We start from the raw sequence: 24,500 nt of genomic DNA, 5'->3' as shown, positions 1-24,500 counted from the left end.
AAACAAAACTGCTGTCTTTAGAGTCTTGATTCTCTATTAAACCCATCCCAATTAGAATTTTACTTTCACTACTGCACCAAAATTGCTCATATCAAAGTCTCCAATGCCTCAACGATGCTAAATCCAATGGTCAGGTCAATTGTCACTCTTTCTTTTACTTAATCAGTGCCCTTGGCACAGTTGATCAACCCCTTCTTTTTGATATATGTTCTTTACCTGACTTGCAGAGAATTACACTATCCTAGTTTTCCTTCTATCAGTTACCCTTTCTTAAGTTCCTTAGCTGGTTCCTCATAGTCCCCCTTAATGTTAGGGGTGCCTGGGGCTTGGTCCTTAGGTTTTTTTCATCTCTATCCATACCTACTCCCTCCATGATTTGTTTATACAGTCTTACAGTTTTATATACTATCTGTACACTGATAACTCCAACACGTATACCTTCCAGCCCAGATCTCTCTCCTAAAATACAGAATCTTTTATCCAATAGACTTTTCAGCATCTCTGCTTGGTGTCAAAAGGAGTATGTCCTAAACTGAACTTCTGATCTTCCTCCTGTCTTTTCAGAGGTTCCTAGAAAACAAAACATGAGGCAAAAGCTAATGTGTATTAGGGAGTATAATCCCAAGGACACAATATATTTATATATTTCCCTTTTATATATAATATATTTATAATCCCAAGGACACAATATATATGTATATATTTCCCTTTTCCTATAGGAAAAGGGAAGTGAGGCAGGGGAAGAGGGAGGTTATTTCAAGATAGTTGACCTAGGAGGAGAAATAGAGAATTTATCTCTCAGCTCCCATGTCCCATTGGTCAAGAGGTTATCCCACAGGGTCTTTTTTTTTTTTTTTTTAGATTTTATTTATTTATTTGAGAGAGACAGAGAGAGAGACAGAGAGAGAGAGAACACAAGCAGGAGGAGGAGCAGAGGCAGAGGGAGAAGCAGATTCCCCACTGAGCAGGGAGCCCGATATGGGACTCAATCCCAGGACCCTGGGATCGTGACCTGAGCCAAAGGCAGATGTTTAACCGACTGAGCCACCCAGGTGCCCCAGTATCCCACAGGGTCTTAACTGCCTCAAACTTTGGGGATTGCACAGACTGTGCCTTCCATATCACTGCTATCACTCTGGTCCAAGCCACCATGTCTTACCTCTGTTGTTGCAATGACTTCTAATTGGTTTCTCTGCTTTTCTACGTGTCTCCCTTCAATCTGTTCTTAATACCAGCAGTCACATAATGTTTCTGTTGTACTCAGGACCTTCCGATGGCATCCCATTTCATTTGGAATTAAAGCCAAGACCTTACTAGGGCTTACAAGACCCTCTGAACTTGCTGTTTCTCAAACAGGTATACTCTCAGACAGGTATACTCCAGCTTTAGGGTTTTTGCACTGACTGTTACCTCTGTCTAGAATGCTTTATTCTCCTATAGCTACATGATTAACTCCCTCATTTCCTTCAATTATACAGTTTCCTTTATTTTAACCTTATCGATGCATCTTCCTTGACTATTTTATTTATATATAATCTTAAGATTCTCTTCCACTCAGTCCCCATCCCCTGTACTCTTGATACTTCTTACCTTGCTCTTATTTTTTCCCTAGCAATTATAAACTTTTATGATATATATAATTTACCTATCATATTTATTGCTTATTTTCTCTCCTTATGCTAGGATGTAAGCTCCTTAAGGATAGAGATCTTTGTCTATTCTGCTCACTAATAAAGCTCAAGGGCCTAGAAAGTATATGGCACATAGTAAATGCTCTGCAAGTGATTATTGAATGAGTGAATGAGCTATGTCTCAGTTAAAGTTGGGCAGTCACCTGACATTCAAATTATTGTTACCATATAGGAATATAGGCCAAATATTGCCAGGTCTTCTGATTTTTTTAAGAAAAACCTGAAATCTGATTATTTATATGAAATTTCCCCAATTTTTTAATTTTCTGGGCTCCTCTTCCAAGAGTCCCTACTCAGATTCAACCAGTAGACTCACAGTTTACAAACTCTGTACTACTAGGTTTTGACTCCAGTATTAACCGAGGGAGTAATGGTGTATTTTAGTTGTGTGACCTGTGCCTTGATTTCCTCACCTGGAAAATGAAAATTTGTTTATTCAACTTAAGATATTTTGAACACTTGCAGTAGGTGTTTTGTGTATAGCATTGAACAAGACAGATTAAAGTTCCTACTCTCCTGGAACTTACCTTCTAGAGTGGGGGAAACATACATTCACAAGACTATTTTGGGTAGTACTGATGGTGAGACTAAAAAAAGGTCATGTTACAAGAGTGACTGGAAGGTCATTTTTGGTTGAGTGGTCAAGAAGGGCCTCCCAGAGAAAGGGACTTATAAGCTGAGACCTGCATGGCAGGAAGGATCCAGCCTTGTGAAGGTCTATGGGAACAGTGTACCAGTCAGAGTGAACAGCAAGTACAAAGGTCATAAAACAGGAACAGGCTTGTTATATTCAAGGAAACTAAAAAGGCCAGTCTGGGTGGAGTACAGTGAATTGAGGGAAAATAGTATTGGGTAAGGCTGGAGAGGCAGGCATAGGTCAGATCCTGCTGCATATTGTGGGCCAGAATAAGAAGTTGATTTTTATTTAATCAGAGGCAAAAGGAGAGTGTTATAGTTCGTCCGTTTATTTTAAACTGGGGAATAACACGATCAGATTTCCATTTTTAAAAGATCACTCTGGCTGCCCCACTGAGAATGGATTGTAGGGAGATAAGGAAAGAGACCAAGTTGGGAAGCAATTCTATCAGTTGAGGGGAGATATATGATGCTAAGCTTGGATTGGGGTGGTAGCTAAGGAGATGGGGAAAGTGAATGGAGCCAAGATATGTATTGAAGGATGACCTGACAGGACATACTGATGCACTGGTTGTGAAAATGAAATAGTTGAATAAAGGATGACTTCTATGTTTTTGACTTAAGCAACTGAATAAATCATGGTGCTCTTAACTGAGAGAGAGAACACTTGAAGAGGAACAAGGATAATAGTGTCTACCTCAGGAAATGCTGATGAGCACTTAGCACCAAAGCTGACATAGAATAAGTGCTCAACACATTATCTCTTATTTCTATTTTTACTACCGATACAACTATTACTACTAGCTCTGCTTTTTAGCCCTTATTATATGGCAAACACTGTGATAGTCCTCAGTAGCTCTGTGAGGTAGGTCATATTGAAGATGTTAAAACTGGTACTCACAGAGGTTAAAGAACTTGGCCAGTGATACATGGCTATCAAATGGTGGAGTTGAGACTTGGACCCAAATCTGTGTAACTCACGCACATAATCAGTTTTTTTTTTTTAACTGTATTTTCTTTTATTACCTATCTTTCCTGTTCTTCATAGGTATTTGTATATTACAACAAATGAGATATGCTTAATTCTTGCCTGTATAAAGTTCTGTGATTCTGCTTTCAGTTTCCTCAGTGTAAAATACCATCTGGTGATGAAGATGAGATTCTATTGATTAAAGATGGACAAGAGAGGACAGTGAAATAGAGATTCTTAGTTCATGATAAGTGAGGATCAAGTTAAAGCAGAAATTTCCAGAGATAAAACCAGATTACTTGTTTTACAGAGTTTGAAACCCTTTGTGATCATTTATCAGTTCCCAAACATTATGTAGACATGCTTAAAAGTTGTTATTTCCCAAAAAATAAGAGATGGAGGAACCTTGCTGGATGTATATCCTTAACTGACTTTCTTTCGTCTGTTTACTCTGATTCGCAAATTTCCAAGATAGAAGATTCATGATGAATCAATTAGAGAAGCATATACATCAGTATATGACAAAGTGCTAGAATGAATATAATGAGGTATTATGAATGCAGGATTATGTTTTTCAAGAACATATTGCATGAAACCACTTCTTCCCATTCATCTTGAAGGTAAAATATTTCATACTGGTAGAAAAGTGAGAGAATATTCCTTTCTAACTATAGTTTTAGTTTGCTTTTTAATATAAGGGATACTTTTTACCTGATATCATTTCAGGTCTTAGGTATCTATTAGTCACTAAACAAATATTTATTGAGCATCTACTCTGTGAAAGGTACTGAAAAAGGCAGAAGTGAATGACAGGCCTCCTGCCTTCTAACAGATTAAAACAGGAATTAGGACATGTATACAAATTACAATCAAACAAGTAAAACTCAAATAAAAGACAGGATTCCATGTGGTTCAGCATATAATGGTATCCTAAGAAACAGTATAGCAACTAAACAATTTTAAAAGTTTGAATATTTAAGGATTTACTATAGTCCTTTGAAAAACATCAAGGGGAAGCCAATTTGTAATGCCCAGCAACATTTAAGATCAGCTTTTCAGGGCGCCTCGGTGGCTCGCTGGTTAAGCGACTGCCTTCGGCTCAGGTCATGATCCCAGGGTCCTGGGATCGAGTCCCACATTGGGCTCCCTGCTCTGTGGGGAGCCTGCTTCTCCCTCTCCCACTCACCCTGCTTGCTGTGTCTCTCTCGGTCAAATAAATAAATAAATAATCTTTAAAAAAATCAGCTTTTCATATTACTTTCATGTTCAATATCTCTTACACACTACAGCATCCCAGAAAACTCTCTAATCACTCCTCATTCTCAACTAAAAAATTCACTCTGGAATGTATCCCCTGTAAGTTTTTCCTCTTTTTTCCATTTTCATCCTCTATCACTTGTTTTCTTCTTTGTAAGAAGCTCTTGCTTCCCTTTCCAATGTTATTTAATTGAACTAGCATTGTTCCTTGCAATTTTTCAGCTCTTTCTGCCTATTACAACTGTTCTGCACAGTAAAAGCTCAGGAACTGATTTGGCATACTAAGAATCTCCACAGAAGTTGCTGGATTTGGAGAGACCCATGCATCCAAAAAGATGATTATCTTTAGAGGGCAGGGAGAAGGGGAAAGCTGCCAACACTAACTTAATGTCTTTTATTCCATCACACATGAGAGAAAGTGAAGTGCTATAAGAAAGATAGAGATAAAATAGTAGCAGAGAGTAAGGACTTATAAAATCAGGGATGTTTGAGATGGTTCTTTTTTTTAAAGATTTTTATTTATTTGACAGAGAGAGAGAGAGAGAGAGAGAGAGAGAAAGAGAGAGAGAGAGAGCGCACACACAAGCAGGGGGAGTGGCAGGCAGAGGGAGAGGGAGAAACAGGTTCTCCACGGAGCAGGGAGCCTGACGCGGGGCTTGACCCCAGGCCCCTGGGATCATGACCTGAGCCCAGGGCAGATGCTTAACGGAGTGAGCCACCTAGGCGCCCCTGAGATAGTTCTTGAGGATCTGAACAGGTGGTGATAGTGGAGGCCTTCCCAGGCAGATGGAATGGTGTTCAAGGGCAAGAAGGCAGTAAAACATGGGCTATGCACAGGGAAAAACAGGGAGGTCCGTTTGGTTGGAATCTGAGTTTATCAAGGCCTTTTTACTGAATGTGAAACTAACAATAACTAGATATATTTCTGGAGCATGAGACTTTAAGAGACTAAGACACTGACTAGTTCTTAGAAAACCAGTTAAAAAACACAACTAATGAGTACCTTAACTTGTAGTCACATAACAGTGCAGGTTTTTAGCAGATGCTGTTTCCATGGAGAAAGTGTATGTTTAAAGGGGGTAAATTCCCTTTTCTGACTCCCCTTATTAACAAAAGGAGTTGCTGCTGACCTCAGCATTGTCACTCAGCATGTGCACTCCAACTTGTTTTCTCAGGGATGGGGATGAATTCACATTTAGCCATCCCCTTTCTTTCACCACTGTGAAGAGTGATCCACTTAGGCAAGAGAGCTGCTTAAAGTTTAGTAGGTACAGTCTGGATCTATGGCTATGAAACAGAAAAGCTAAATAGGAGGGTGAGGTGGAATTCCATATCACCTTGATCTCATTAACACGAGACCCAGGTTAACACTAATCTACATCTTATTTTGAGACCAGAACATACTCTTCACCACTAAGGCAGTATATATTTATCTAGGTGGAGAGATGTCATATACATTTTGTTATTTTTCAGCCCCATTATTCTGCCCTTTACCAGGCCTTCCTTCAACTCCCCATAAAGGAGAGTGGTTTGGCCATGTTTCATACTTACATTCATCTCTTTTACTCTCAGGCGAAATCTCTCTCTGTACCACTCCCTCCCTCTCGCCCCCTCTCCTCTTTTTTAACTGGGTCTAAAGCTTACCCATAGACTACCCCCCCACACACTTTACACACACATAGAGCAGAGCAGGCTTTCAATACATGTTGGTTGCTGACTCACTGGCTGGAAGCCTCTGATCACTAGGCTCTGGAGGTTTTTAATTTGGTCACAAGAACTCTTTTTCCCCCTGATATGTTAAGTTTTGCCAATAGAAACAGAAATAGATAAGCAGGAAGGCAATTATTATGACAGTGCAAAGAATGATGCTGGAAACACCACCATTTAGAGCAGGGTGCAAAGTCACAGAAAATTCTGATTTTTAAGGCATTTAGGGAAGTTTCCTATTAGGTAATATCTTTGTACAAATGCTCCAGCAAACTCTTGACTTTGATGCCGCTTGATATAAAGCAAAGATGAAAAAGCATTGTTGTTTCTAAATAAAATATGGCTTGAGTTATTTTTACTTTCCATTATTTTTTTATAAATCTTTCTACCAGCTTCTTTTTAAAAAATTTTTTTATTGTTATGTTAATCACCATACATTACATCATTAGTTTTTGATGTAGTGTTCCATGATTCATTGTTTGTGCATAACACCCAGTGCTCCATGCAGAACGTGCCGTCTTTAATACCCATCACCAGACTAACCCATCCTCCCACCTCCCTCCCCTCTAGAACCCTCAGTTTGTTTTTCAGACTACATCGTCTCTCATGGTTTGTCTCCCCCTCCGATTCCCCCCCTTCATTCTTCCTCTCCTGCTATCTTCTTTTTTTTTCTTAACATATATTGCATTATTTGTTTCAGAGGTACAGATCTGTGATTCAACAGTCTTGCACAATTCACAGTGCTCACCATAGCACATACCCTCCCCAGTGTCTATCACCCAGCCACCCCATCCCTCCCACCCCACCCCTCACTCCAGCAACCCTCAGTTTGTTTCCTGAGATTAAGAATTCCTCATATCAGTGAGGTCATATGATACATGTCTTTCTCTGATTGACTTATTTTGCTCAGAATAACACCCTCCAGTTCCATCCACGTCGTTGCAAATGGCAAGACTCATTCCTTTGGATGGCTGCATAATATTCCATTGTATATATATACTACTTCTTTTTTATCCATTCATCTGTCGATGGACATCTTGGCTCTTTCCACAGTTTGGCTATTGTGGACATTGCTGCTATAAACATCGGGGTGCATGTACCCCTTCGGATCCCTGCATTTGTATCTTTGGGGTAAATACCCAGTAGTGCAATTGCTGGATCGTATGGTAGCTCTATTTTCAACTTTTTGAGGAACCTCCATACTGTTTTCCAGAGTGGTTGCACCAGCTTGCATTCCCACCAACAGTGTAGGAGGGTTCCCCTTTCTCCGCATCCCCGCCAACATCTGTCGTTTCCTGACTTGTTAATTTTAGCCATTCTGACTGGTGTGAGGTGGTATCTCATTGAGGTTTTGATTTGGGCTTCCCTGATGCCGAGCGATGTTGAGCACTTTTTCATGTGTCTGTTGGCCATTTGGATGTCTTCTTTGGAAAAATGTCTGTTCATGTCTTCTGCCCATTTCTTGATTGAATTCTTTGTTCTTTGGGTGTTGAGTTTGATAAGTTCTTTTTTTTTTTTAAAGATTTTATTTATTTATTTGAGAGAGAATGAGATAGAGCATGAGAGGGGGGAGGGTTAGAGGGAGAAGCAGACTCCCTGCTGAGCAGGGAGCCCGATGCAGGACTCGATCCCGGGACTCCAGGATCATGACCTGAGCTGAAGGCAGTCGCTTAACCAACTGAGCCACCCAGGCGCCCCTAGTTTGATAAGTTCTTTATAGATTTTGGATACTAGCCCTTTATCTGATACGTCATTTGCAAATATCTTCTCCCATTCTGTCAGTTGTCTTTTGGTTTTGTTGACTGTTTCTTTTGCTGTGCAAAAGCTTTTTATCTTGATGAAGTCCCAATAGTTCATTTTTGCCCTTGCTTCCCTTGCCTTTGGCAATGTTTCTAGGAAGAAGTTGCTGCCGCTGAGGTCGAATAGGTTGCTGCCTGTGTTCTCCTTTAGGATTTTGATGGACTCCTGTCTCACATTGAGGTCTTTCAATCATTTTGAGTCTATTTTTGTGTGTGGTGTAAGGAAATGGTCCAGTTTCATTCTTCTGCATGTGGCTGTCCAGTTTTCCCAACACCATTTGTTGAAGACACTGTCTTTTTTCCATTGGACATTCTTTCCTGCTTTGTCAAAGATTAGTTGACCATAGAGTTGAGGGTCCATTTCTGGGCTCTCTATTCTGTTCCATTGATCTATGTGTCTGTTTTTGTGCCAGTACCATACTGTCTTGATGATGACAGCTTTGTAATAGAGCTGGAAGTCCGGAATTGTGATGCCGCCAGCTTTTCTTTTCTTTTTCAACATTCCTCTGGCTATTCGGGGTCTTTTCTGGTTCCATACAAATTTTAGGATTATTTGTTCCATTTCTTTGAAAAAAGTGGATGGTATTTTGATGGGGATTGCATTGAATGTGTAGATTGCTCTAGGTAGGATTGACATCTTCACAATATTTGTTCTTCCAATCCATGAGCATGGAACGTTTTTCCATTTCTTTGTGTCTTCCTCAATTTCTTTCATGAGTATTTTATAGTTTTGAGTACAGATTCTTTGCCTCTTTGGTTAGATTTATTCCTAGGTATCTTATGGTTTTGGGTGCAATTGTAAATGGGATCGACTCCTTAATTTCTCTTTCTTCTGTCTTGTTGTTGGTGTATAGGAATGCCACTGATTTCTGTGCATTGATTTTATATCCTGCCACTTTACTGAATTCCTGTATGAGTTCTAGAAGTTTTGGGGTGGAGTCTTTTGGGTTTTCCACATAAAGTATCATATCATCTGCAAAGAGTGAGAGTTTGACTTCTTCTTTGCTGATTCAGATGCCTTTTATTTCTTTTTGTTGTCTGATTGCTGTGGCTAGGACTTCTAATACTATGTTGAATAGCAGTGGTGATAGTGGACATCCCTGCTGTGTTCCTGACCTTAGGGGGAAAGCTCTCAGTTTTTCCCCATTGAGAATGATATTCGCTGTGGGTTTTTCATAGATGGCTTTTATGATATTGAGGTATGTGCCCTCTATCCCTATACTCTGAAGAGTTTTGATCAAGAAAGGATGCTGTACTTTGTCAAATGCTTTTTCTGCATCTATTGAGAGGATCATATGATTCTTGTTCTTTCTTTTGTTAATGTATTGTATCACATTGATTGATTTGTGGATGTTGAACCAACCTTGCAGCCCAGGGATAAATCCCACTTGGTCGTGGTGAATAATCCTTTTAATGTACTGTTGGATCCTATTGGCTAGTATTTTAGTGAGAATTTTTGCATCCATGTTCATCAAGGATATTGGTCTGTAATTCTCCTTTTTGTTGGGGTCTTTGTCTGGTTTGGGGATCAAGGTAATGGTGGCCTCATAAAATGAGTTTGGAAGTTTTCCTTCCATTTCTATTTTTGAAAAGAGTTTCAGAAGAATAGGTATTAATTCTTCTTTAAATGTTTGGTAGAATTCCCCTGGGAAGCCCTCTGGCCCTGGGTTTTTGTTTGTTGGGAGATTTTTGATGACTGCTTCAATTTCCTTAGGGGTTATAGGTCTGTTCAGGTATTCTGTTCTTTCCTGGTTCAGTTTTGGTAGTTGATACATCTCTAGGAATGCATCCATTTCTTCCAGATTATCTAATTTGCTGGCATATAGTTGCTCATAATATGTTTTATAATTGTTTGTATTTCTTTTGTGTTGTTTGTGATCTCTCCTCTTTCATTCATGATTTTGTTGATTTGGGTCATTTCTCTTTTCTTTTTGAGAAGTCTGGCCAGGGGTTTATCAATCTTGTTAATTCTTCCAAAGAACCAGCTCCTAGCTTCATTGATCTGTTCTACTGTTCTTTTGGTTTCTATTTCATTGATTTCTGCTCTGATCTTTATTATTTCTCTTCTCTTGCTGGGTTTAGGCTTTATTTGCTGTTTTTCTCCAGCTCCTTTAGATGTAGGGTTAGGTTGTGTATTTGAGACCTTTCTTGTTCCTTGAGAAAGGCTTATATTGCTATATACTTTCCTCTTAGGACTGCCTTTGCTGCATCCCAAAGATTTTGAACAGTTGTATTTTCATTTTCATTGGTTTCCATGAATTTTTTAAATTCTTCTTTAATTTCCTGGTTGACCCATTCATTCTTTAGTAGGATGCTCTTTAGCCTCCATGTATTTGAGTTGTTTCTGACTTTCCTCTTGTGATTGAGTTCTAGCTTCAAAGTATTGTGGTCTAAAAATAGGCAGGGAATGATCCCAATCTTTTGGTACCAGTTGAGACCTGATTTATGACCTGGGATGTGATCGATTCTGGAGAATGTTCCATGGGCACTAGAGAAGAATGTGTATCCCATTGCTTTGGGATGGAATGTTCTGAATATGTCTGTGAAGTCCATTTGGTCCAGTGTGTCATTTAAAGTCTCTGTTTCCTTGTTGATCTTTTGCTTAGATGATCTGTCCATTTCAGTGAGGGGGGTGTTAAAGTCCCCCACTATTATTGTATTGCTGTCGACGTGTTTCTTTGCTTTTGTTATTAATTGCCCTATATAATTGGCTGCTCCCATGTTAGGGGCATGGATATTTACAATTGTTAGATCTTTTTGCTGGATAGACCCTTTAAGTATGATATAGTGTCCTTCCTCATCTCTTATTATAGTCTTTGGTTTAAAATCTAATTTGTCTGATATAAGGATTGCCACCCCAGCTTTCTTTTGGTGTCCGTTAGCATGGTAAATGGTTTTCCACCCCCTCACTTTCAATCTGGGGGTGTCTTTGGGTCTAAAAGGAGTCTCTTGCAGACAGCATATCGATGGATCTTGTTTTAATCCAATCTGATAGCCTGTGTCTTTTGATTGGGGCATTTAGCCCATTTACATTCAGGGTAACTATTGAAAGATATGACTTTAGTGCCATTGTATTGCCTGTAAAGTGACTGTTACTGTATATTGTCTGTGTTCCTTTCTGGTCTATGTTGCTTTTAGGCTCTCTCTTTGCTTAGAGGACCCCTTTCAAGATTTCTTGTAGGGCTGGTTTCGTGTTAGCAAATTCCTTTAGTTTTTGTTTGTCCTGGAAGCTTTTTATCTCTCCTTCTATTTTCAATGACAGCCTAGCTGGATATAGTATTCCTGGCTGCATATTTTTCTCATTTAGTGCTCTGAATATATCATGCCAGTCCTTTCTGGCCTGCCAGGTCTCTGTGGATAAATCTGTTGCCAATCTAATATTTCTACCATTGTAGGTTACAGATCTCTTCACCCGAGCTGCTTTCAGGATTTTCTCTTTGTCTCTGAGACTCGTAAGTTTTACTATTAGATGTCGGGGTGTTGTCCTGTTTTTATTGATTTTGAGAGGGGTTCTCTGTGCTTCCTGGATTTTGATGCCTGTTTCCTTCCCCAAATTAGGGAAGTTCTCTGCTATAATTTGCTCCAATATACCTTCTGCCCCTCTCTCTCTTTCTTCTTCTTCTGGGATCCCAATTATTCTGATGTTGTTTTGTCTTATGGTATCGCTTATCTCTCGAATTCTGCCCTCGTGATCCAGTAGTTGTTTATCTCTCTTTTTCTCAGCTTCTTTTATTTTCCATCATTTGGTGTTCTATATCACTGATTCTCTCTTCTGCCTCATTTATCCTAGCAGTTAGCGCCCCCATTTTTGATTGCACCTCATTAATAGCCTTTTTGATTTTGGCTTGGTTAGATTTTAGTTCTTTTATTTCTCCAGAAAGGGTTTCTCCAATAACTTCCATGCTTTTTTCAAGCCCAGCTAGTATCTTTGAAGTGATGATTCTGAACTCTAGATCCGACATCTTACTAATGTCCGTATTGAGTAGGTCCCTGGCAGTTGGTACTACCTCTTGTTCTTTTTGTTGAGGTGATTTTTTCCGTCTTGTCATTTTGTCCAGAGGAGAATAGATGAATGAGAGAACAAAATGCTAACGGGGTAACAACGTCCCCAGAAAATATACTCTAAACAAATCAGAAAAGACCTGAAGCTGGTGGAAAAGAAAGGGAAAGAAAGAAAAAAGAAAAAGAAGAAAAAAAGAAAAAGAAAAGGATAAAAACAAACAAAAACAGAACAAAACAGAAAAACCCAGAATATCAGAATATGATCAAATATGATAGATTTTTAGTGCATAGATCAGTGCCACACACTAGATTTTGGGTGTTTTTTGGTCTGTTAGAAGAAAGTGCCTCCCAAAATTTTAAAGAAAGAAAAACTTATATATGTACAAAAATAAGGGTTGATATGATGAAGGGATAGAATATGACTGTAAAGATGAAAATTATAAAAAATATTATAAAAGGAATTGATAAGAAGTTGTTTGAAAAAAGAAAGAAGAGGATTTTAAAAAAAAAAGAAAAAAAAGGGAGAGAATGTGATCAGGCAGGAGAGTAGAACAAAACCATACACTAGCGATTTAGGGTATATTTTGATCTGTTAGAAGAAACTATCTCAAAATTTTAAAGAGAGAACAACATATATATATATATATGTATGCCAAAAATAAGGGTAACTACTATGAAGGGATTGAATATGACTCTAAAAATGAAAAATAAAAATGTTTTTTAAAAAAGGGATTGATAAGATGTTGGTTGAAAAAGGGAAAAAGAAAAATTCAAAAAAGAAAAAAAGACAGTTAAAAAAAATGACTTTTTTTTTTTAAAGATTTTATTTATTTATTTGACAGAGAGAGACACAGCGAGAGAGGGAACATAAGCAGGGGGAATGGGAGAGGGAGAAGCAGGCTTCCCACTGAGCAGAGAGCCCGATGTGGGGCTCGATCCCAGGACCCTAGGATCATGACCTGAGCCAAAGGCAGACGCTTAACGAGTGAGCCACCCAGGCACCCCCCAAAAAATTGACTTTTAAAGACTAAAGAATCATGGTAAAAAAGCCATGGATTCTATGTGCAGTATTCCCCTAGCACTGGAGTTCTGCCGTTCTCATTGATCAGTAAACTTGGTCTTGGCTGGCTATTCTTGCAGATCTTCTGGGGGAGGGGCCTGTTGCCGTGGTTTTTAAATGTCTTTGTTGGAGGCGGAATTGCCCTGCCCTTGCTGGGGGCCGGGCTAAGTAATCTGCTAGCGTTTGCTCTCGGTAGCTTCTGTTCCCTTCAAGCTTTCTGTACAGCTTTGGAGGACGAGAGTGAAGATGGTGGCCTCCCAATCTCTGCCCTGGAGGAGCCGAGAACTCGGGACCCCACTCCTCAGTGCGCCCCCAGAGAAAAGCAGTCAGTCACTCCTGTCTCCCCAGTCTCTGGCCGCACTCCATGTTCACCCGGCCTGTTACCGAGCATTTCTATCTCTGGCACCTGACCCCATGTGGAGTCTTCAAACCCAGCAGATCCCTGCGGTGCGCTCCCGCGCCGCTCCTCCCGGGGGAGGAATGGGAGTCTCCCCAGATCTGCCGCTTGTTGGGTCCCAGCTGGAGGAGCAGTGGCCCGACTGTGCCGCGGATCACGGTTTATGGCAACCCCGAGCTGAGAGCCCGTGCCTCGGCTCCGTCTCTGCAGCCAGCTTCCCTGCTCCAATACCTGGGAGCTCTGCCGCCCTCAGGCACCCCCAGTCTTTCTGTGACCCTGAGGGTCCTGAGACCACACTGTCCCGCGAAGGTTCCACCCCCTGCTTATCCACTGGAGCGACGTCCCTCAGCGGAGCCGACTTCTAAAAGTTCCGATTTTGTGCCCCGTGGCTCTATCACTTGCCAGAATCGGTAGACGGAGGCCCCCTCCCCCGCAGTCTATCCTCCTGAATATTGCCTCGAATTCAGTTCTCCACACGTCCTACCTTCCAGAAAGTGGTCGCTTTTCTGTTCAGAGAGTTGTTGCTATTCTTTTCTTCGATCTCCTGTTGAGTTTGTAGGTGTTCAGAATGGTTTGATCCCTATCCCACTGAATTCCTGAGACCAGAGGAAATCCAGGTCTCCTACTCCTCCTACTTTCCATTATTTTATTTTATTTTTTTTTTAAAGATTTTATTTATTTATTTGAGAGAGAGAGCACATGAGAGGGGGGAGGGTCAGAGGGAGAAGCAGACTCCCTGCTGAGCAGGGAGCCCGATGCGGGACTCGATCCTGGGACTCCAGGATCATGACCTGAGCCAAAGGCAGTCGCTTAACCAACTGAGCCACCCAGGCGCCCTACTTTCCATTATTTTAGAGAAATAACCAAGTGTAACCAAGTTTGACTTCCCAGAGTGTGGATAGGTCATTAGAAAGAATAGAAAGAGGGAGGTCAGAGGTATCTTCCCTGGTCATTCCCTTTCACTGCTTTGCCTGCCATTACCTCAAATGCAAGCCCAGAGAGCATCATCATTTTTACAGAGGTAAAAATCACTGTTTTTGACCAAGACATTGGCCCCTGTGAAATTTTCATCCCCTTCCCTTGCCCACTAGAGCTGGGTCTTTCTTCCAGCACCATCATTTTTAAAGCTGTCTTACTCTTTAGCTACCCATCTCACTAAGCGTGCTAGCCCGAAGGCTCAAAGGCCAAGTCAGATTACCTCTGTTGGGTTTGTTGAGGGTATTTAGTGATAAAAATGGAATTTATTTTAATTTATTAAATTCTTTCCTCTGGACATATAGAGAAAAAATTAAGATGGCTGTTAACACATGAAATCATGAAAATGTCAGTATTTTTCCTAAATCCTACCAAGCAGAAACCCTAAATCCAAACAAACTGACTGAATCTTTTCTGGAAAAAAATAAATTATGAAAACAAGTTGTAACACCAGAGATTTGTGTCTGGTACGCCTCTTAGAACTACTCGACTTCCTTTCCAGTGGCCCCGCTAGGCTCCCCCATTGCCCTCCCCTTTGGTTTTCTTTCAGTTCGGTCCTATCCTAATTGGATCCTCTGTGCAGCTTGATGATACTTTCCTCCCCCACCCCACTCCTCACCTCCCCCCCTCCCCCACCCCACTCCTCACCTCCCCCTAAGTTCCTAAATATGCCACTGCCCAGTAGCCCCCACCCCCACTCAGACCTTCTGTCCTCATTGTCGGGTGCCTTGTCTAAGGGACACATGGGGAAACCCTCTTCATTTTCCATCTTTTTGCCACATAGATCAGTATCTTCTCTCCTCTTCTCCTGTCCCAAAGGAAGAGGTGGCCTTTCCAAACCCATTCAAGTCAGCAAATTCACATCCTTTTATTTTTTTTTGTCTATTTGTGAACATTTATTTTATTTTTGCAACACAGAAGTATATAAAATAGAAGCCCTCTATCCTACTGCCCCACACTACTCCACTTTTTTGAAAAGAAAACGTTTTTCCAGACTTTTCTATGCTTTTTCAAACACCAATCTATAACATAAGGCACACGTAAATCTATAATATACATATACATATGTACACTTAGAGAATTTGGGGGTTTTGTTTCATACAAACATATTTTTTTTCATTGAACAGTACAATGGACATGGCTCCAAAACAGTATACAGGGTCTATTCCATTTTTTCACATATTTCCTGTGCTTTCAAGCTTTCTTCAGCTGTCTCCTCCATGGTTCAAGTTCTCCCATATTCAAAAAACCTTGTTATCTCTCAGCCATCTATCCTGCCCCACTCCTACCCTTCACAGCCAGGAGTCCTTGAAGAGCCTCCCTCACGGACTGCACTTCTTTGCTTCCCACTTAGCCCCTGGTCCTTGCAGTTTGGTTTCTGCCCCTCCCCTACCCTTATCTGCTCAAAAATCACTTTTTCTCCTCCTTAGGGCCTCCCCTACAGCCCTGGGAACTGCTGAGCATGCTCTCCTTATAACTCTCTTCCCCCTGTTCTGACTACTCCTAAGGACCTTATTGCTTCCATGGTTCCCAACCAGGGGTGATTTTGCCCTCCAGTGGACACGTTATAGTATCTGGAGACATTTTCAGTTGTCACAGTGGAAGAGTAGGTGCTACTGCCATCTAGTGTGTAGAGGCTAGGGATTCTGCCAAACATCCTAAATGCACAGGATGGTCCCCTGAAACACTTAAGTATCCAGCCCCAAGTATCAAGAGTACTGAGGTTGTAAAACCCTGCCCTAGAGGAATTTAAGCAAGTCCAAGGATATTTCTGACAAGTATAGGACCTTTAATAACCACCTAGGGATCTGGCCCCAAATCCTGAAAATAATTATCTGTATCTGTTCCCAAATGAAACACCTCAAAGTCACGTCCAGATGCTGCAGAGATGTCCCAAGCCCATGACAGCTTCAGTTTCTAGGTCCACAGTCCCCAGGTAATGTCCAAGTCTCCTCCAGTTGTCAGTCTGGTCCAGGTGTGAAACCTCACCATCTTTCCATCTGTGGGCTAAACCATACATTTAGCTTCCCTCAACACCATTCACAGTCATAAGAAAGGAGACACAGACCATCCTCTCCCCTCCCCCTTTCCCAATTTACCCCCTCCCCCTAGAAATTGATTTCCCTTTGGGATATGTTCTATTCCACATTTCTGAATTCACTGAGGGATTTGTAGCCAGATTCCCTTCCCACTATTATTCTGGTGGTGGGTTGGGAAAGAGAATCCCTCAGGATGGCACCACACTGGTCTGTGGTCTAAACCAGTAAACACTCTGGGCACTATCAGTTGCTGACTCACCTCTTAGGCAGTGGCAGGAGTTTCCAGTTCTGCCACTGGGGACTGGGGAGGGTTCTCCTGTTGTGGAGCTAGACAGCCATAGCAGTCCTTGTCTGCAACTGGTGCTGGTGTCCCCTGTTTGTAGACCTAAAGGATTTTCTTAGGGATGGCAAATCTCTGCTGTGTTTTAAGCCCAGGGTTAACTGTAGGCCTGTTTTGATTGTTTCTCACAATATAACTTGATCAGAACATGAAAAAGCTTCCCGTCCAGTTCATTCCTGGACACTCTTGGGATGCAGGAATCCTCACTATACCCATAACTCTCTGATACTCCTCCCCAGCTAGTTCCGACATTTTCTTTGACAGTCTTTGGTTTGCAGCTGCTCTTCTGGTGCCAATTTCTGACTTGGAAATAATCTGGTTGCCCAGAACAGGAACCCGCTCAAGTTAGCTTAAAGAAAAGGGGATCTGTGTAGAGTGTATTTTCATGCAGCACAATCGCAGGAAGTGGAAAAGTGGTCATGCCACCACTCTCTCCATCTCTGAGGTTGCAGGATCAACTCCTGTGCTGTTTCTCTGTGCTTGTCTGCTCCCTGGGGCCTCATTCTGACATCCTCTAAAAGACACTTGGCTTCTATAAAGCACACAGTTCTGCTCCCTGACAGCCAGGACCAGGCCTGATTGTGGCCTCGGCATTCATGACTCTGACCAGGGCCCCAACTCCAAATGACCCATTGTTTCCTTACCCAACACCACCCTGACTATGGAATCTGCCTCTCTGTTCAGACTCTCTAGTGTGAGAAACTGTTTGGCTCAGTTATGGATCAGATGTCCACTCCTGCTCCAATCATATACAGCCTAGGTGGGGAGAGGGGTGGGTTGCCATATACATGGCTGCTCAGGTCCACCAGATACTAGGGTTGGAGAGGGAGACACATACTAAGAAGCTATGGTGCTTCTGGGGTGTGGAATGCTAATGCTCTGGAACACAAAAGGGGTCATCAAAATAAGTCTCTGTCTCTATGTTTTACCCCCCAACTACCCAATCTACACCCTCCCCAGCCACCACCCCGTACCCCACCTCCCAGCCTACTTTTCCACCTCTTGCCCTATTTGCCCACCCTCCCTTTCCCCCCACTCTTCCCAACCCCTTCCCTACCTCTCCCCCTCCCTCTGAAAATTGATTTTTCATTGGGATTTTCTGTTCTATTTCACATTTCTGAATTCACTTAGGGCTTTGCAGCCAGATTCCCCTCCCACAGCAGAAGCAAATTTCCCTCTGTGAAAAATTCATAGCATTACACCAAGGGCAGTCCCAATCCCCAGGCCTGCGAAATATGGGAGGTCTTCTCTGCTGATAGGGTTCAGAGTCTCTCCTGTCTCTTTGGGATTCTTGAGGGTCTGCTCCCTGGGACCCCCCATAAGACCACAAGCTAACATCAGAGGGCTTCCAGTGGGGAGATGTCTGAGATGGAGCTCCTGCTGTGAATGTTGCTGCTGGTGGGGATGGTGCGGGCGCAGGTGGGAAAGGGGATGAGGGGCATGAGTAGGAATATGTGAATGAGGCAGGGAGCTGGACAGGGAGGGGTGATGGTGTGACTCTGGACCCGGGCTTCATGGTTCCAGAGAAATAAAACATGGTTGTTTCCACTGACCTGAGATCTCCCTCCCTCTGCCCACCAGAGGTGTAATTTTTCTGCTCCTCAGCTTCATGAAGGTGGACAGGGCCTCTCCCCAGCTTCTTGGTGGCCTCTGCCCCTTCTGCATCCTTTTGTCTTCTTCTTCCTCTTCCTGTGGCACCAGCAGCTGTAGCAGAAGTAGCAGCAGCCCCTGCCTCCTCCTCCTCCCCACATGCTCCTTCTGTTTCAGCCCCACTGGCAGTGGCCAGGCTTGGCTCCTCTGCGACCTGGACCTGCTCCTGCTTCCGCGGAGACTCCAGTTCCTGGAGAGAAGTGGGCAGGATTAAGACCTATTCTGGGGGCAGTGAGGGTGTGGGCCAGGGAAATGGGGCCGGGAGATGGGGCAGGGACCAATCGAGGTAATCTTACAGCCCGGAAGACCTTCCACCTCAGGAGGTCCCTTTCCTTTCCCATCTCTGCCAGGTTTGCTTGTGTCTGCTGCAGCTGAAAGGCAGACTCCTTGCGCTCCATCTCCTGCTGCTCTGTGAGCTCCTGTAGGTCTGAGGCCAAGGCCTGTGCAGCAGACTTATGCAGTCTGGTGAAGTTCTGCAGCCAGTGCACCCTGCGCCCGTGTAACTGGCTCTGCCTGCGGGCAAAGCGCATGCCCAGGGCGAGGCTGCTCCAGGCACAGGCGTCTTTGGCCTCGCTGGGCACCGCGCTGTCCTCCAGGATGGCCCTGAGCTTGTTCTCCACCTCCTCCCAGGACAGGGATATATTCTCAAGATAGAACTCAGGGCCTTTCGTGTGCCCGGCCATCTTCTCATTGATGAAGGCCACCACATTGTTGTGCTGGAACCCAGCACTGGGGTCGTCAGGTTTCAAGGACATGACGACTAAGCACCTTAGGGGTTTGGCTGTCCCTGTGGGATGAATCAACCAGTTGCTCTTTCCTCTCCCCTTTGGCCCCTCCCCACTCAGTCTCTTCCCATCCAGTCGGCCTGCCCCGCCCTGCCCCGCCCCTCCTCACCCCCCTCAGACCCTCATAAAGACCCCCTCACCGACTGGCTTGCCCCGCCATAGTACACGTCTCACCAGGCTTCTCTTTTCTAGGTGGCGTTAGAGAAGAAGCGGACCTACCTTTCTTGCCTACCGTACCAAAAGAGAAAGCGCACCTCTCTCCCGCTAGGGGCTCTGAGGAAAGGAAGTCTCAACGCCAACCCTCGAGGCTTTTACCCTGGGACTGTTCCAACTTCCAGAGACAGTGGGGGTGGGAGGGAATGTGTGAGGAAGGTTCCTCCCAAACTCTGGGACATAAGAGAACCCGCTACATTGTTGAAAGTCTCTGAAGGCAGGAAACAACAGGAGTGGTCAGAAAAGACAGAACTGAGAATATAATCAAGAACAAAAAGTTTCATCCCCACTCTCCACCCCCACCATAATGGTTTGTTCCACATCAGGGGCCCCGCCCCTCCCCGAGGTGGAATGTTCTAGAACAGAAAAAGCTCCCCCCCTTCTGCCCCCCTCCGCCCCCCCCCCCCCCCCCCCCCCCCCCCCCCCCCCCCACCGCCGCCAGGAAGATTCTGTATCTCCTCTTCCAGACACTCCTGGACTGGAATATGAAGGTCAGAAAATTTTTTATGTAAAGGGCCAGGTAGTAATCATTTGAGGCTTTGTATGCAAAAGATCTCTGTCCCAACTACTTGTAGCCTAAAAGCAGTCATAAAAAATAGTTGAAGAAATAAGCATGGCTATATTGCAGTAAAACTTTGTATAAAAATAGGCAGCTGGGAGGATTTGGCCTATAGTTTGCCAACTCCGGGTCTAGACTCATATTTCCTGCATATCCCAAAGATATCCAAAATCCAAATGTTCACCCTTTCCACCTAGAGATGATTCTCCTCCTATATTCCTATGTTCAGTATGGAAACCTCAAAACTGTCAAAACCGCTTGTCTTTAATAACATAGCAAATCAGTCCCCAAGTCTTGTTGCTACTACCTCAGAAACTTCTATTGACATCCATTCCCATTTAGAGAATGCCCGCATTGCCTCCTAAATAATCTCCCTAACTTTAATCTCTTTCTAACTCCTAATCTTTCCTAGTATTATGCTACTTTCAAGCTTAAAAATATTTGATTGCTTCCTGTGACACACTCCTTGGCCTAATATTAGAATCTCACTTTAGTCTACCTTTCTAATTTAACGCTCTTCATTCTCTTTTCTGTGCCATCATTTATGCACTGAAGGTACTGGCCATGCAGAGATACACTCATTTTGGGTTTTAATTTATTTTTCTATTTGAAAAAAATCAGAAATTCACTATTTATTATATGGGAATTATGTTTTGTTCTATGAACGACATTGAAATAGATGACATTTCTTCTCTAAGTGTCTTGAGTCAGATAGAAAAAAATAATGTATCAGGCATCAAAATATTACTTAAGAAGGTGGTTAAATCCCAGAGTTTTAAATCCCACTATTTTAGCTCTCTTTTCATTTTTTATTTTATTTTTTTTTTTGAGACCAATAAACTTTATTAAGTAAAGGTCCTCAAAGAGTAACTTCAAAAGTTTGACGTTTGGATGATTTCTGTTTCTGGCACGTACAGAAAAGAGGCTCAATTTATCCTCCCAAGTGGGGAAAAAATAAATAAAAGAAAATATTTAACCAACAGTTCAGAGGACATTGGACATCAGAGAGTGAACGACAATGGTCTCTGAGAAATGGGAAATAATTTGAGCTCTACCATTCTCTCAGCTTAGTGCCTACTGATAGTTTCCATGGAATGACAAAGGAATGTGGAACACAAGAGATTACATAGGTTGAAGAGATGGATATTATTGAGTCCAGAGAAACCACAGCAACAAGAATTTACAGACAAAGTAACGAAGAGCAGAAAACTGTAGAGAGCAAGAATTCCACAGGAATGCATGATCAATAATATAGAGAATAATGAACAAACTAATCCACTTTCAATATCCCTCTTCAAATATCTCTAACTCTTTTTTAAATGTTATCTTTTTTTTTTCCATTTCAGTTTGTGTATTTTAAATTATTAGTCTTAAATGGAAAGGGTTCATGTTTTGGCTTGTTCAACAGTGACTTTTGTAGAAAGATCATTCAGGAGATAATGTAGAAATTGGAATGGCAAGGAAAGAGCAGAGATACTGGAGTCAGGGAGATCCATTAGGGGGATGTCACGGTAATTCAATATGTAAACTAAGGCAGTGGACGTCAGAATGGAGAGAAGAGTGTAGAGAGCTCTTTGGTTGATAGAATTCATAGGACTGTTAGGGACAGGGATGAGAAAATTAGGGTAATTCCCAGATTTCTGATACAGGGAACTAAATAGATAGTGATGCTGTAGACTTAGATGGAGAATGAAAGAGAAGCTGTTTGGGAGGGAGTTCACCTGTACACATATTGATATTGAGATAGCTGTGGGGCATCCTAATAGAGATACCCCACAGGCAGTTAGATATATGAGTCTAGTACTTAGGAAAGACATCAGGGCTGGAGATACAGTATTGAAAAATGGAAGTTGGGTTCTAAGTAGTGGTTGAAATAATTGAGGGGGAAGATATAGAGCAAGAACAGGGTGCTGAAGACAGTTCTCTTCTTACCACTCTCCACTCTCACTGATGGTTTTATAGCAGCTGACCTGTGTACTCCTTGGCCACCTCTACTTCTGGCCTCAGAACATTTTTTTACCCTTTTTTATTCCTTCCATAACACTGTAAACATGGACTTCAGCTTGTGATCACTTGTATCTGTATGCTACCATTCTTCCATTTCTGCTTATAAATACTTTTAGAAGATTAAAATAAGTCATTTTTTTTAAGTTTTTACTTAAATTCCAGTTAGTGAACATACAGTGTAATATTAGTTTCAGGTGTACAATATAGTGATTCATCACTTCCATTTACATCACCCAGTGCTCATCACAACTGCAGTCCTTAATCTCCATCACCTATTTCACCTGTCCCCCAACCTGCCTCCCCTCTGGTAACCATCAGTTTGTTCTCTATAGTTAAGAGTCTATTTCTTGGTTTGTCTCTCTCTCTTCCCCACCCCATGATTGTTTGTTTTGTTTCTTAAATTCCACATATGAGTGAAATTATATGGTATTTGTCTTTCTCTGACTGACTTACTTCACTTAGCATAATACTTTCTAGCTCTATCCATGATGCTGCAAATGGCAAGATTTCATTCTTTTTTATGGCTGAGTAATATTTGATTTTGTGTGTGTATGTATGTGTGTGTGTGTGTGTGTGTGTGTGTGTGTATCACATTATTTATCCATTCATCAGTCTGTGGACATTTGCGTTATTTCCATAATTTGGCTATTGTAGATAATGCTGCTATAGACATCAGGGTGCTTGTATCCCTTTGAATTAGTATTTTTGAATTCTTTGGGTAAATAACTAGTAGTACAATTGCTAGATCATAGGGTAGTTCTATTTTTAAATATAAGTAGTTCTATTTAGGTAGTTCTATTTTAAATTTAAATAGAGGAGGAACCTCCATACTGTTTTCCAGACTGGCTGCACCAATTTGCATTCCCACCAGTAGTGCTAGAGAGTTCCTTTTTCTCCACATCCTGTTGTTTCTTGGGTTGTTGATTTCAGCCATTCTGACAGGTGTGATATGGTATCTCATTGTAGTTTTGATTTGCATTTCCCCGATGATCAGTGATGTCTACTGCTCATTTTTTAAATTGGATTACTCATTTTTTGGGTGTTGAGTTTGATAAGTTCTTTATAGATTTTGGATACTAACCCTTTCTCAGATATGTCATTTGCAAATATCTTCTCCCATTCCAAATGTTGTCTTTTAGTTTTGTTGATTGTTTCCTTTGCTGTGCAGAAGCTTTTTATTTCGATGCAGCCTCAATAGTTCAATTTTTGCTTTTGTTTCCCTTGCCTCAGGAGACATATGTAGAAAGAAATTGGTATGGCCAGTGTCAAAGTAGTTATTGCCTGTGTTCTACTCTAGGATTTTAATGGTTTCCTGTTTCACATTTAGTCTTTAATCCTTTTTGAATTTATTTTTACATCTGGTGTAAGAAAGTGGTCCAGTTTCATTCTTTTGCATGTTTCTGTCCAGTTTTCCCAACACCATTTGTGGAAGAGACTCTCTTTTTCCAATTGAATGTTCTTTACTGCTTTGTTGAAGATTAATTGACCATATAGTTGTGGGTTCATTTCTGGGTTTTCTATTCTGTTCTATTGATCTATGTGTCTATTTTGTGCCAGTACCATACTGTTTTCATCAATACGGCTTTGTAACATAACTCGAAGCCTGGGATTGCAATCCTCCAGCTTTGCTTTTCTTTTTCAAGGTCGCTTTGGCTATTCAGGGTCTTCTGTGGTTCCATACAAATTTTAGGATTGTTCTAGCTCTGTGAAAAATGCTGATGGTATTTTGACAGTGATTGTAGATTGCTTTGGGTAGTATAGACATTTTAACAATGTTCGTTCTCCAATCCATGAGAATGGAATGTCTTTCCATTTCATTACGTCATCTCCAATTTCTTTCATCAGTGTTTTATAGTTTTTAGAGTACCAGTCTTTCACCTCTTTGGTTAAGTTTATTCTTAGGTATCTTGTGGTTTTTGGTGCAATTGTAAATAGGATTGATTGCTTGATTTCTCTTTCTGCTGCTTCATTATTGGTCTGTAGAGGTGCAACCAATTTCTGTACGTTGATTTTATATTCTGTAACTTTACTGAATTGCATCAGTTCTAACAATTTTATGTTGGAGTCTTTCAGGTTTTCATATAGAGTATCATGCCATTTGCAAATGGTGAAAGTTTGATTTCTTCCTTGCTGATTTGGGTTTTATTTCTTTTTGTTGTCTGACCACTGTGACTAGGACTTGCAGTACTATGTTAAATAACAGTGGTGAGAGTGGAGATTCCTGTCCTGTGCCTGACCTTAGTGGAAAAGCTCTCAGTTTTTTTTTTTCCCATTGAGGATATTAGCTGTGGCTTTTTCATGTATGGCCTTTATTTTGTTGAGGTTTGTTTCCTCTAAACCTACTTTGTTGAGAGTTTTTATCATGAATGGAGGTTGTAGTTTGTCAAATGCTTTTTATGCATCTATTGAGAGG

At 41.7% G+C, this 24,500-nt stretch overlaps 2 protein-coding genes across 4 annotated transcripts in view; one reads left to right on the top strand and one right to left on the bottom strand.

Annotated features, from left to right (window-relative positions):
• Positions 1-24,500, top strand: part of IL1RAPL2 (interleukin 1 receptor accessory protein like 2) — a 1,179,835-nt gene that overhangs the window by 576,855 nt on the left and 578,480 nt on the right. The window lies entirely within an intron of this gene.
• Positions 18,211-19,278, bottom strand: TEX13A (testis expressed 13A). The gene is given in 3 exon segments (XM_032397768.1): positions 18,211-18,497; positions 18,500-18,713; positions 18,820-19,278. Coding segments are annotated over 3 exon segments (960 nt in total).

This window comes from Phoca vitulina, unplaced genomic scaffold (assembly GCF_004348235.1).
Source record: "Phoca vitulina isolate PV1807 unplaced genomic scaffold, GSC_HSeal_1.0 scaffold103, whole genome shotgun sequence".
NCBI classification, from domain to species: Eukaryota; Metazoa; Chordata; class Mammalia; order Carnivora; family Phocidae; genus Phoca; species Phoca vitulina.
The sequence above is the reverse complement of the archived record's forward strand: the minus strand, read 5'-3'. Positions and strand labels throughout refer to the sequence as shown.